The sequence below is a fragment of the Salvelinus sp. IW2-2015 genome, linkage group LG23 (genome assembly GCF_002910315.2).
Source record: "Salvelinus sp. IW2-2015 linkage group LG23, ASM291031v2, whole genome shotgun sequence".
Lineage (NCBI taxonomy): Eukaryota > Metazoa > Chordata > Actinopteri > Salmoniformes > Salmonidae > Salvelinus > Salvelinus sp. IW2-2015.
This window is the reverse complement of record NC_036863.1, coordinates 29,844,489-29,858,008: the sequence shown is the minus strand read 5'-3', so window position 1 is coordinate 29,858,008 and position 13,520 is coordinate 29,844,489. Positions and strand designations below refer to the sequence as shown.

At 43.8% G+C, this 13,520-nt stretch overlaps 2 protein-coding genes across 4 annotated transcripts in view; one reads left to right on the top strand and one right to left on the bottom strand.

Moving 5' to 3' along the window:
• The window catches only part of LOC111951008 (sodium channel regulatory subunit beta-4-like), a 19,638-nt gene extending 12,134 nt beyond the window's left edge, over window positions 1-7,504 (top strand). For all 3 annotated transcript variants that reach the window (XM_023968967.3, XM_023968965.3, XM_070434507.1), the window contains 4 exons: window positions 2,924-3,087; window positions 3,338-3,560; window positions 3,768-3,897; window positions 4,083-7,504. In XM_023968967.3, coding sequence (XP_023824735.1) covers window positions 2,924-3,087; window positions 3,338-3,560; window positions 3,768-3,897; window positions 4,083-4,179 — 614 coding nt within the window. In that variant the 3' untranslated portion in view covers window positions 4,180-7,504. The remainder of the gene's footprint in view (window positions 1-2,923; window positions 3,088-3,337; window positions 3,561-3,767; window positions 3,898-4,082) is intronic.
• Window positions 7,505-7,562: 58 nt separating this feature from the next.
• Window positions 7,563-12,108, bottom strand: LOC111951007 (transmembrane protease serine 4-like). Its single transcript, XM_023968964.3, has 13 exons — window positions 11,961-12,108; window positions 11,762-11,825; window positions 11,481-11,618; window positions 11,143-11,295; window positions 10,296-10,422; window positions 10,086-10,199; window positions 9,965-10,008; window positions 9,661-9,823; window positions 9,377-9,543; window positions 8,943-9,038; window positions 8,239-8,381; window positions 7,949-8,098; window positions 7,563-7,784 (listed from the first exon to the last, which is right to left on the bottom strand). The coding sequence occupies exons 3-13, from the start codon at window positions 11,611-11,613 to the stop codon at window positions 7,773-7,775; spliced, it is 1,302 nt and encodes a 433-aa protein (XP_023824732.1). The 5' UTR covers window positions 11,614-11,618; window positions 11,762-11,825; window positions 11,961-12,108; the 3' UTR covers window positions 7,563-7,772.
• Between the last annotated feature and the right edge of the window lie 1,412 nt (window positions 12,109-13,520).

Genomic DNA, 13,520 nt, shown 5'->3' with positions numbered 1-13,520 from the left:
AGTTGTTTCCCGGGTAACAACCTCAGTGTGATGAGAGGAGTCAAGTTGTTTCCGGGTAACAACCTCAGTGTGATGAGAGGAGTCAAGTTGTTTCCGGGTAACAACCTCAGTGTGATGAGAGGAGTCAGGTTGTTTCTGGGTAACAACCTCAGTGTGATGAGAGGAGTCAAGTTGTTTCCGGGTAACAACCTCAGTGTGATGAGAGGAGTCAGGTTGTTTCTGGGTCACAACCTCAGTGTGATGAGAGGAGTCAGGTTGTTTCCGGGTAACAACGTCAGCGTGATGAGAGGAGTCAAGTTGTTTCTGGGTAACAACATCAGTGTGATGAGAGGAGTCAGGTTGTTTCCGGGTAACAACGTCAGCGTGATGAGAAGGTCCCCTGCAGACCCAGGTGAATAGAGTAGTAATGCAGTGGGGAAATGGGAACTGCTCTGAGATGAAGGGAGGGCATCATGGTAGCAGCATCTGTTATGTGAATTATCAGGGTAATAATATCAGGGTCATATTACCCTGTTCCTTCTAACAGACAGCTGAACAGATCAGGAGCTGTCTGCCAGGCTCAGTCAGGCTCTGATGTTCTCACGCTCTGAGCCAACAGGACCGCAGGATCAGTCCAGCATTACACCCCGCCCCTCCCTCTGTCCCCCTGAAGCCCAATTCACCATCTTAGCCAAATTATGTGCCTCGTTGGCTGCAATTAAACTATTTCATATGCACATGATTGCTGGGTCATGTAGGACATGAAGGCTGATAGTTTTGAGGATTTGCTGAATAAGTAAAAGGTTGGTCTAAAACGTGAGTGATGTTCTGGTTCTATGGATTGTATAGTTGTACAGGTAYGTCTATGAAGTGTCATGCTTGATGTGTTCTTGAAAGAGACAAATGTAGGTTAGGAAGTAGAGGGTATGGGAGAACCTCACAAATGACTGTTTGGAAACAAAGCCATTAGATCAGAAACTCAATGGAGACTGCTGCTGACACAATCCATAGGGGAGTCTAGGAGGGTCTTTTTCTGGGACTCACCACGTAAGATGTCCTGCTTTAGCTCTGAATGGAGAATGGCATGGGGTTAAGTCCTCCTTCCTGTATCTGTGTCTTACTTTCTTTTTCCTCTCTCAAAGTTAACTCGCCCCTTTGAGCCATATCCTGTAGAACTTCAGTTACCACTATACAGTATGTTAATGGTCACCAAACAGCAGAGAAAGTATACAGACAGAGAGATGCAGAGGCAAGAGTAGAATCGCAATGCAGAGTATCAGAGAAAGAATATGAGCGAGARAAAGGAGAGAGAACCAAATGACAGTGAAAGAAATGGAGAGTGAAGGACAAAAGAGAGAGTGAGAAAGAGAGGTGCATCTGCCCTGAGTGAGTTTCTGCAGAATCACTGTGCTGCATTGGGGCAGAGAGAGAGAGTGTGTGTGTGAGTCATTTCAAAGGAATTATGCATTCATACATATGTTCTCCCTCACTGTGCAGCCCACACTACATCCTTATATTGTCCCAAACTGCAGGGGGAGGGGCTTGTCCTAACCTGACCTTGAGTCGGTTATTGATGATGTCACACAGCTGAGGGGTGATGTAAAAACAGAGGGGGGAGGAATTTTGAGGAATGGGGGCTGCAGAGGGACAAATAGAGCAAGAGAAAATGGGACAGAAGGGACAGGACAGGTAATACTATTGTTTAGGGAATTGGAGGAGAGGACAGACTGGGCAGATGGAGAAAGTGTGGGAGCAGCATTACTGTATAGTCCCAGTGAGTGTATGTAACCAGACTAACCATCCATCATCTTTAGGTCCACTTGAGAAGTGTTGGTGTCGGCATTATATGGATTGTGTTAAAGGGGTGGTGGGACCTGCGTTATTTAGATTCCCTTAAAGAGGGAGATGAGCCTGAACTTATTTGATAATTACTGAGTTTAATGAGCCTGCATTAAGTTAAATGGCCTCACAACATCCCAAATACTGTAATAAAATACCACACACACACCCACTTGTAGCTGTACATAACATACCTGATATAAATACAAAACTCCTACATAATTGTACAATCAATCACAAACAGTGTGAGCATGCACATACAAACAATAATGGAAACTTTATTTAATACTTTTTACCAACCTACAGACAGACAGACAGACAGACAGACAGACAGACAGACAGACAGACAGACAGACAGACAGACAGACAGACAGACAGACAGACAGACAGACAGACAGACAGACAGACAGACAGACAGACAGACAGACAGACAGACAGACAGACAGACAGACAGACAGACAGACAGACAGACAGACAGACAGACTGTCTGTCTGTCTGTCTGTCTGTCTGTCTATCTCACTCTTCCTATTTTATTCCCCCTCTTTCCCTTGTTCCCCTTCACCCTATATCTCACTGTGTCAGGTCTGTGAGTTTGTACCATAACATTACTGCAGGCCTAAGTGTGTGTGGTCTGTGAATTGGGTAGACAGTGTTTGTACGTGTGTGAGTGCATGCGTGTGTGTTAGTGGCGGGGGTGTATGCAAATGCATGTATGGAAGTGTATATACTTGTCATATCTTACTGCAATATGCACAATATGCACTGTACAATAGTCAACTTACGTGTATGTTTCAGTGGTAAAATGGGTTATTGTTCAGATGTTTCGCTGTTCCTATCTTTCTGTCAGTAACTATCTGGGATAAGGTCAAAGGGAACGTCAGAAGCAGAAATGATATTGACCCTCTGTTGAGGTCAGACATAGTCTTCAAATGCCTGATAGTTTTCAGGGTCAGTTAAGAAGGGATAGGTTAGAGGGGTAGGGGATTATCACTCAATTGTTTTTGACAAGCTCTATGTCAATGGATGAGCTATAGTATTGTCTTTTCCCTCTCTGGATTTCTCAGGAGTATTGTGTACTACCTTATAGATTCTCCCTCCCTCCCAGGTGTGTGGTCTGCTCAGGGTCTGGAGATGTCCACAGGGAAGGTCCCATTCATGGAGGCGCTGAACGGAAGTACTGTGCTGCTACCCTGCACCTATGCCAGCTGTATCGGCATCAAAAACCTTTACTTCAACTGGCAGTACAATGACAACGGCACTATGCAGAAGGTGGGTCAAAACTGGCCTGGCCCACTAAAACACAGCAGCCACATAATTGCAGTCATTCATGTCAGCTCAGATGTCACACAGATAGGGCCAGGGCTGTGGGGAGGTCAAATGTTCAACTGTTGTAATTTAGGTGGTGTAGACCAATAGTTTTCTGCATCACTAAGGGATATCTCTAATGTGAGTGTTTTGATTGGAGTTGTGGTCAGATATTGCGTGTGTGAGATGATTGATGGCTGTCTGGTCCTCTCAGGTTTGTGAGTCAGTGATTCCGTCAGACGGGATGGATCCTCATCCAGTGAGTATCTACCGGGAGCGGGTGGAGTTTATCGGCACCAGTGATCACAACAACATCTCCATCCTGCTATGGAACATCACCTTTGAGGACGAGGGCCAGTACACCTGCTTCGGACGCAACCCCAAAGAGAAGGGCAAGAACCACAGCGCTATCTTTACCCTTGTCGTGGTGGACGAGTGTGAGTATTAACTAGCGTTCTCTTTGCTTTACTCCAGGCAGGCAGTACAGGTGTTCTGGTGCTAAACTTGGAAATGCTGGGCGGGTAGTCGGGTACCATGAGCAACAACGTCTAGATGTGTCGTGCTGTGTAGACGATGCACTGTAGTTAGCTAATGTCTGTCTGATCAGCGCCTACCTTCTCCCCTCCCTGGTTCCTTCTCGGCAGTACGAGTGGTGGACAACACTCTCACCATCATAATTGCTTCTGCAGTGGGCGGAGCCATCGCCCTGCTGATGACTTTCATGCTGGTGAAGAACTTCATCCTCTTCGTTCTCTTCAAAATCGAGGAAAGGAAGTGAGTAAGACAGATAGGGCCATGGAGACCAACTGGCCATCCACACAGAGAAACACCTCTAGCTCATCTCAGTGCGCCCAAACTGTAGTAAAGCATCAATACAGTCGGGCTACAATGATAAAATTACGTGGAAAAACAGGTGTCTCTTCTAACCCTCCTCTCTCCTCTGCTCCTCCCGTCCACAGAAAGATCGAGTGCCTAGTACAATCTTCCTCAGCTGATGAAACAAACAATGTCTCAGGATCCAAAACTTCAAAACCACTGACACCAAAGAAGAAATGAGAGTACTTGCATGTATGTACATCCATATATAAATATACAGTTATATCTATGCATATACTGTATTTTTATGCATAAACATGTGTATTGACATGTGACTCCATGGGCAGGTTTCTTGGGCAGGTTTTTTGGACTGAGAAGCACGTCTGATGGAGAGTCTTCATTGAAAGTGTTTGTTAGTCCAATAAGCTTAGGCTGTGTCCGGGAAACCGCCCCCATACGTTCAAGTTGATATATCTTTTTTTTTTTAATTAAGACCTGAACCTCGGACTGTTTTTCATATGATATTAAAAAGAAAATATATGCTTAAGACGAGGAATAATGCTGTTTAATAATGCTATGTAATAATGCTGTTTAAACTGTGCTGCATCCTACTCCTCTCTTCACCAACCAACTCCACTGCCCTGGGTTCAACTGAAACTGTCTACAACATCAAATGTTGTGTTTGTAGAAAATATATGGGATATTATTCACAGTTTAATTCAATCTCCAGTGGATTATGCCACTTCAGATCCAGCTTCAGCCCTATTGCATAATACCAATGATTTGCATCAAGTTTAGTTTAGTGCTGTTTGGAAAAAAATATTAACTCTGCTATTCCAAAAGTAATTCATTAACCCTGTTGTATCATATTTAGAAACTAGGGTCTCTAAAGGGTTTTGCTCCGGTGAGGAGTGAGAAAGGATCCAGTTCAGAACATAATACATTTTCTTTGCTTGATATAAAACACTGGTGCCTGTTAGCGCTTCTATCTTCCTCTGCTGGTAGGAAGACTAAATACTGCAAAACCATTTACCAAATGCAGCAAAACGCAAAGGAATAATACTACAAGCTGATGAATGAAATGATAGACAATCCCTTAACCAACCCCCTAGAAAAAGGAATAAACCTAGAATAATGCTGCTTTTAAGAAAAATAACCTTAATGTGTTTATAAGCATGTGAAACCCCAAGGCAGATGTAGAGACACAATGCTTGACAATAGAAATGTACTCTCTCGTGTTCTTTTCTGGAATACCAGATTTAACCACATGTAATGTGTTTAGTTCTGCTTTGAAGCTGGTTCCAAATCCGCTCATATCATGCCAACCCTCACCACATCCAGTGGTTGGCAAGGCTATGCACTGTAAACTATTAGGTAGTGGGTTCACTGGCTTGAACATGAATTTGTATCAGACAGAAACACACCCCACATTCCTATTGTATGTCCACTTACAAATAGCTGTCTCTTTGTTGTTCTGAACACATTTACACAGACCAATGTTTTTACATACTGCAATAAGTACTCACGTGCTGCAGCGCAGCGGAATTTATGATGGTTCATTCATGGCTCATGATTCAACACAAATTCACCATGTGCGGAAAACAGATATCCCTCATCTACAGTCATTACGGATACCTCCACTAACTACACCATAAAGAGATGCATGGGGCAGCAGTTATGTTGCAGGTAGAGTGATAGACGGGGACAGATCTTTACTGGACAGTGTAGAATAGACACACAACTAATATCCCATATTCAGACCATTTATTGTGCCAAACTGGGATAACCCTGAGAAACCCACATCTGATCAGGAATGGACTCCTTTCATGGGGTTCCTAAGTTACTATGGAAATCAATCGCTATTGAACTGCTATGGCATATATCCAATAGTGGCACGTTTAAGACGCTGAAGGTCTTGTTTTCAAAATACCTCCAGGTTGTGGGAAAACATGCATGTTCAGGGGAGAACTTCATGTCTATGTCCATTGTCTAGGACCTTGCTGCATGTCATTGTATAAACATAATATACCTCCCTCAATCACTGAAGCAGTTTCTGATATGGACAAGCCCCAGTATTGCTGTTCCCATAGCATAGCCCTTCAAATAAATGCACTGGCTTGTTGCAATAGGAGGGTCTTTTGGGGACTTTACCTTAGAGATGTAGATTTACCTTAGAGATGTGCTAGACATGTATGTAAACCACAGAGATGTGGAGCGGTGAGTGAATTAACCTAAATAGCTGTATATTTAACATGAGGGTAAAGTTGAATGACCTCAGGTGTCTTAGATGAGAACAGATAGACGGCACGGTTAGATCATAGACAGTAAATGTACTATCTCTGGTAGGACACGGTTTTGAGCTTGTGGCACTGAATCCCTGGCTGACTCACTCCTAAGAGAACAGTGATACTATGCAAACACCACTACTGAGCAGAAGACATGCATGTACTGTAGGACAGACTGCTCCAGTTCTCCCAATGGGATCTGCTTTCACAACGCTGCCCAGACATTACAGCAACATGACTATAGCTACTGCAGGATTCCAATACACCATTGAGTTTTTACTGTGATGTGAGCAATAAAAATGACAAGAGCAACAGTAATCAAAGTAGGTTATGGGAAATGGAGTTCTGATGAGCTGATCTATGGAAGATGAGGAACAGGTTTARAGTGCACGGGTTTCCATGGCTCATCTATTCAGCATAAAGGTCTGTGGGATGTACTGCAGTGTGAGAAATCCTTGAAAGGAAGAACCTGTGGAGATATGCAATATAGAGTATGTAATTTAAAGGAGCAACAAGATTTTAGCCATAAATTACATTTCTTTGTGGTTTTATAAAGAGACTACTTACAAACGCTTACAAATGGCTTAGTACAGCTTATCACAATCCGAAAAAGATTGTTGCAAGGACATGAATGCGTTCTGTATTGCTGATGTTTTTGCTATTGTCAACCTCACAAACGAGAACCAATCGTGATACAGGAAGTTGTACAAAACTAATTTGCAGCTTCACGCAGAATTCTAATAAGTAGGTTTTATTGTGAATTTCTATTCCGTTGCTACTACAGGCATGTAATTGACATTGGGCGCTAGTTGCAGGTGGAAATTGTACATGTATAACCTCTTAACGTACTAAAAGAATAACTGTGAAAGTGACTCACATGTCCTGTTGAAATGCCCTTACACAGTACTGTAGCAGTACCAACTGTCTTCCCTGTACGCTGACAACTGTACTGAAAAGAACTGGATGGATGAAGCAATATGAATGTTAAATCTTTGTAGTTTGGAAATTGAGAACACTGTTGTACCACGTTGTAGTAGCAGAAATAGTGACCTCTGTCATCCATTATTGCACTTTTGACAACAGAATGTTTGTGAATCTATAATGTCGCCAGACATTACTGACACCTTGGTCCCACATTGCTATCCCAACTAACGCAAATGTACATTCATTTCCCTTTACTCCCTCTCAAATGATGCCCCCCATGTAATCTCTCCACCATGCATATCAGCTATATTCTTTATTATAAAAGCCACCAGAATCCAATAAACGTTTAAATAAAACCATGTTGTCATTTTTTGGGTGTCAAAAAAAATTGACAATATTATCAAATCACAACCCTTCACAAAAATCAAATTTATTAAAATACATACAAAAATCTCATACAGTACTTACATCTCTCAAAGGGAGTATAAAATAATAAAAAGGTAAACATTCACAGCGCAGTATTCAGTCACAGGTCAGTAGGATGTGTTGGTCCTTTGAGTGAATGTTTGCCAGACTCACTCAGCGCTCATTGAGAGAGAGTCATCTCGGAGAGAAACTGGATTTTTAGGAGTACATCTGAAAAATAGGACAAACAAATCATATCAGGTAAGGAATTTTAAAGACACCTATAACAAGTAGGAATGCATCAAAATGAGGTACCAGTTTTCCATCACATTATCTGGCCCTGCCCTCCCCCTTCTGAGTCCTAGAGAGGTCTGTGATAGTGGCCAGACACCCACCTCCATGATGGAGTAGATCCAGTTGAGTTGCTGCTCTACACTGCAGTAGACCCCAGGGTTCCCCGGGCGGGCACAGCCCACCCCCCAGCTCACCACCCCCACCAGCTGCCAACACTTGGATAGGAACACCAGTGGACCCCCACTGTCACCCTGGGAGAGAAAGAGGGAGTGAGAGCAAAATAAATGGCATTAGAAGACAAATGCAAAGTATGACTGCATTGGCAGTGTGATAGTCTAGCAAACTAAAAGCAGCCATTTTGTAGGCGTGTGTGTTGGTGGAGGAGCTCTACCTGGCACGCATCCACTTTGCCCTCCATGTTCCCTGCGCACAGCATTCTGGGAGTGAGTGAGGGGCCGTAGATGGAGGGGCGGGAGCACACCTTCCTGTCAATCAGAGACACAGTGGCACTCTGCAGAATTGAGGAGATTTTACCTGGGAAAGAGGAAACCCTGGTCAGTTGTACAACAATGCATTCAACCGAAATGTGTCCACATTTAACCCAACCCCTCTGAATCAGAGGTCCGGGGAGCAATTAACTGCCTTGCTCAAGGGCAAAATGGCAGCTTTTTTCCACCTTTTTCAGGGATTCAAACAAGAAACCTTTCGGTTACTGTCCCAACCACTAGGCTAACTGCCGCTCAGGAGATACAGGTAGCCTCTTACACTAAGAACACAAGAAAGCTGAACAGAGACAATGGCCGGACATGGAAGTGTGCACTTGTATACGCTCTGCCATTGTCGGGGCTTTGGTCTACAATATGGTGGTAGGTAGCCTAGTGGTTAAGAGCATTGGGCCAGTAAACGAAAGGTTGCTGGTTAAAATCTCCAAGCTGTCAATGTGCCCTCGAGCAACACTAGTTCTTCCTGTAAGTCGCTCTGGATAAGAGTCTGTTAAATTACTAAAATGTAAAAATATATATAGATAGGATGTATGATTAAGCTTAGTTATAGACCTGCCTTCTGCTCTGTACAGATAGCCCTGTCCAGTCTCACCTTTCTCCTGCTGGAAGCCCCAGCCAGTCACCACCAAGGGGTCCCCTGCCTTCAGAGGCAGGCTGTGGGGTGGCAGGCACACTGGGCGGAGGGTGTCTGGAGAGTCAAGACACATTTTTTTAAATTATAAAACTATGTGGTTTGAGCCCTGAATCCTGATTGTCTGAAAGCTGTGGTATACCAGACCGTATACCACAGGTATGACAAAACATTTATTGTCACTGTTCTATTATATTCTATTTTCTTCAATGACAGAAATACAGTCCTGGCAGTTCAACTTCATAACACTAGAGGACAGTATGGGAAGTTAACCTCCTGTGTGTGTGTGTGTGTGTGTGTACATGTTCCCATCCATCATGCTGAGCAATGAAGGTTATAGGCTACTGTAAAGGACTTTGGGATGGTTGAGTAACTGCTGGAGAGGTGTCCAGTACCTCCGGTAGTGACAGGCCTGGTGAGCTTCAGCATGGCGATGTCATAGTCGTGAGTGAAACCATTGTAATCTTTATTGATTATAATGGCTGCTACAGAAATCCCACCAGTAGACATCAGGTGGGTCCTACCCAGCACCACTTGCCAGAGGTTCAGATCCTTCCCATCACTGGGTGTGTGTGAAAGAAAAAAAGTCAGCATTTGTTTTGCATATGCAAAATTAACAAATGTTATGACAGCAAAGAGCGTAATAATGCAAAACACAATTGTGAGTATGTGTGCTGACCGGCTGAAGCAGTGTGCAGCGGTGATAAGCCAGGTGAGGGAGACCAGGGAGCCTCCACAGACGTGCTGCTTGTCTTTCTGCAGGCTGGCCTGCCACGGCCACTCCTCTATGGTGGTGTCAGAACCTCCCACCACCCGGTCTTGCCCCACCGCATCCCCACAGTCTGGAGGGACACACATGGGATGACAAGCAATATGGTAAGCACTTCCAACTTAATACAAAAGTCAAACAATTTCTTTCGGGGGCACCATGAAGTAAGAGTAGTGGCAAAAGTGTGTAGATGGTGATCATTTTAGATATTTACCTGAGCAGGAGAGAGCTATCACAGAGCCTGAGATGCAGGTTTGTCTGAGAAACAGAGAGGATTGTCAGTTTCTCACACCTAAACAGTCAGATGGCTGGACAGCATCCAGTAGAACATCTACCTGCTGATGAGTGCAGTGTGAAGGGGACCCTTAGTTCTTGCTCTTACTGCACTGAAGGACTCTCCCAGTGAGTGGTGTAGGCTGGTGATATCCAGTCTATCGCTTTTAGGGTTCCTGGTGTAGATGACAAACAGTAGCCAGATATATACAGGAGATGCATGAGACTGTATGTATCTTACTGAATAGAAGAGTGCGGAGCTGTCATCTTACAGTGTGTATCCCAGATGCTGACAGGCACTGCGGGTGTCGCTCAATCCCCAGTTGTCTGCGCACACAGTGCTCCACCCAGCCTCCACCCTGAACACCTGTAGCACCATGCTCTCACCCACCAACCGCACTACAGAGAGAGACAAGGATGGAGGAGTTAAATGGGCAATCGGCAGTAAAAAAAAAAAAAGTGTTTTCCCCACCCATCTAGTGTTTTTGCAGACTTGTAGTATTTACAAGTTTACTGTTAATTTACAGTTGTTTTATTACATTTGACATATAAGTGAAGGCTTTCTCCATGAGGAAACCTATTGGAGAATACTATAAGAGAACATTTTCCATAACCTGTAGGCACTGTAGGTAGAACTGGTGTCTGAATGGATAGTTCAGAGCTTCTGCTTTTTCCTATAATCTGTATGGAACACAATATGGTCTGTACTTAACGTGCAGGGTTCTCACTTATTCTGGCACAAACTGAGACATGGGGGAAGGGAAATGGCAGGGTATACACAAATTAATGTAGTATTTTTGCAGACATTACTGTAGTATTTACTACAGTGTTTGTGGATAATACTGTAGTATTTACTATAATATTCTACATAAAATGGCTCAACTTACCCCACTCTCCCATACGACAGTTAAACTAAGCACGAGGCATTGATCATTTATATTCTTCAACAATAAATGGGTACAAATCATAAATTTTTAAGTCCAAAAATGTATGTAGCAACTGCAGATTTCCCCTTTAAGAGAAAGAAGAATCAGAGAGTGGTATGGTAAGATGAGACGATGATGATAGAGGGAAGGGAAAACAGATGGACGAGATGGAGGGTGGTGCTGGTGTTCTTGCCTGGGAAGGTGGCGTTGYCCGGCTTGCTGGACACACATGTGAGCTCGTCCTTTCCACCAGCACAGTCTGCTTTCCCATCACACACCATCGCCACAGGGATGAACTTCAATGACTGGGAGCAGAAGAAGAACTTGCTGTCGACAAGACACCAGACTGGGGAAGACGAGAGTGGATATAGGATGGAGAGGGGTACAGAGGATGAAGGAGGAAAAGACAATCCGAAGGTTGACAGTGGTGCAACTCTACAATACAGGCTACATTACAACAGGAATATGCTTTAGAGAAACTCCAGGCTTTAAATGATAGTTGAAGTTGAGACATGAGATGGAGGGACATACTGAAGTAAGCACCCACTGCCAATATCCCAAGTGTGACCAGTACACAACACACAGTGATCAGGGTCATCTTCTTCTTAGCCCCCTGGTCCCTCCGGGCCACTGTAACCTGCCTCTTCTGGCGTTGAGGCATCATCAGAGCTGTCGGTGTGAGGACAGTTAAGGTAGTCAGATGTGAGTTGTGTTAAAAAACAAGTTCCTCTCCCATTTTGGCAGTAATAATAATAAAGGCTACAGCATGATGTGGTTCTCCAGGTGATATACAGCAATCTGTTTTAACTCACCTCGAGACAGGTCTAGATGTGTGGGCTTGTGCTTGATGCTCCGAACAGCAGTGTGTGTGTGAATCTAAAAGGGAGGAGAAGAGAGATCAACAAAATGAACAGCATCTGAACTGCAAACATTTGTGCAAATCTAAATGTATAATGATATACACTTGTAGAGCGAAAGGTACAGTTAGTATGTCCCTGTCTCATATCTTACCAGTGTGCCCACCAGGCTGTCCTGTCTATCAGCTGCTCTCAGGAAAAATCAGGTAAGGCTTCTGCCAAGCTCTAGAAACAGCCATCAAACAGACAGATGCCACAATGCCATTACTCAAACAAGCACTTCCTGTGCCCTAATGACCAATCAGCAGGTGGGGCAGGATCTTTGCTAATTAAGCTAATTGGTTTGGTGTGAGGAGGTGATGTGATTAGTGGAATCAGGCTGTTTTTGGCCCTGGCTGGGATAATACCAGAGACGGAAGAGGAAGCTAGAGACGTCTCACTCGCTCCTTTTTTCTGGTTCATATACAGTTAATGAACTACTAAGAAGACCAGACCCAGCTGCTAAATCATTGGTGCCTATGGGAGAGCCACCCCTTAATTAAGCAGACTGGAACTGTGACCGTTTTTGTCTAAGGTAAAGAGCCTTCATTTATGCTCAGTGCTATCTGTGATCCTTGGGAAGTCACTACCCTAAACTTAACCCTTACATTAACAATTTTCAATGTCAACTTTAATAGGGTGACATCAGAGGTGGGACATCCCAAGCATTAGACTTTTCCCTTGTCCACCATCTTTGATGATACTACAGGCCCAGCACTGTCTGTCTATCTATCACTTTTGACATCTATGGTTGTCAAAAGACATTATTGATCTCTACTGTCATGATTCTAGATATCCCATATGAGTAAACTACTGTACATTTTATTGACTGATCTATGTGAGTGCATCACCAACTGTAAATTGTCTGGATTCTGACAAACAAACAGACAGTACAGTCATGGCCAATTGTTCTGAGAATGACACAAATATTAATTTCCACAAAGTTTGCTGCTTCAGTGTCTTTAGATAATTTTGTCAGATGTTACTATGGAATACTGAAGTATAATTACAAGTATTTCATAAGTGTCAGGCTTTTATTGACAATTACATGAAGTTGATGCGAAGAGTCAATATTTGCAGTGTTGACCCTTCTTTTCAAGACCTCTGCAATCCGCCTTGGCATGCTGTCAATTAACTTCTGGGCCACATCCTGACTGATGGCAGCCCATTCTTGCATAATCAATGCTTGGAGTTTGTCAGAATTTGTTGGTTTTTGTTTGTCCACCCGCCTCTTGAGGATTGACCACAAGTTCTCAATGGGATTAGGGTCTGGGGAGTTTCCTGGCCATAGACCCAAAATATCGATGTTTTGTTCCCCGAGCCATTTAGTTATCACTTTTGCCTAATGGCAAGGTGCTCCATCATGCTGGAAAAGGCATTCTTAGTCACCAAACTGTTCCTGGATGGTTGGGAGAAGTTGGTACCATTCTTTATTCATGGCTGTGTTCTTAGGCAAAATTGTGAGTGAGCCCACTCCCTTGGCTGAGAAGCAGCCCCACACATGAATGGCCTCAGGATGCTTTACTGTTGGCATGACACAGGACTGATGGTAGCGCTCACCTTGTCTTCTCCGGACAAGCTTTTTTCCGGATGCCCCAAACAATTGGAAAGGGGATTGATCAGAGAAAATGACTTTACCCCAGTCCTCAGCAGTCCAATCCCTGTACCTTTTTCA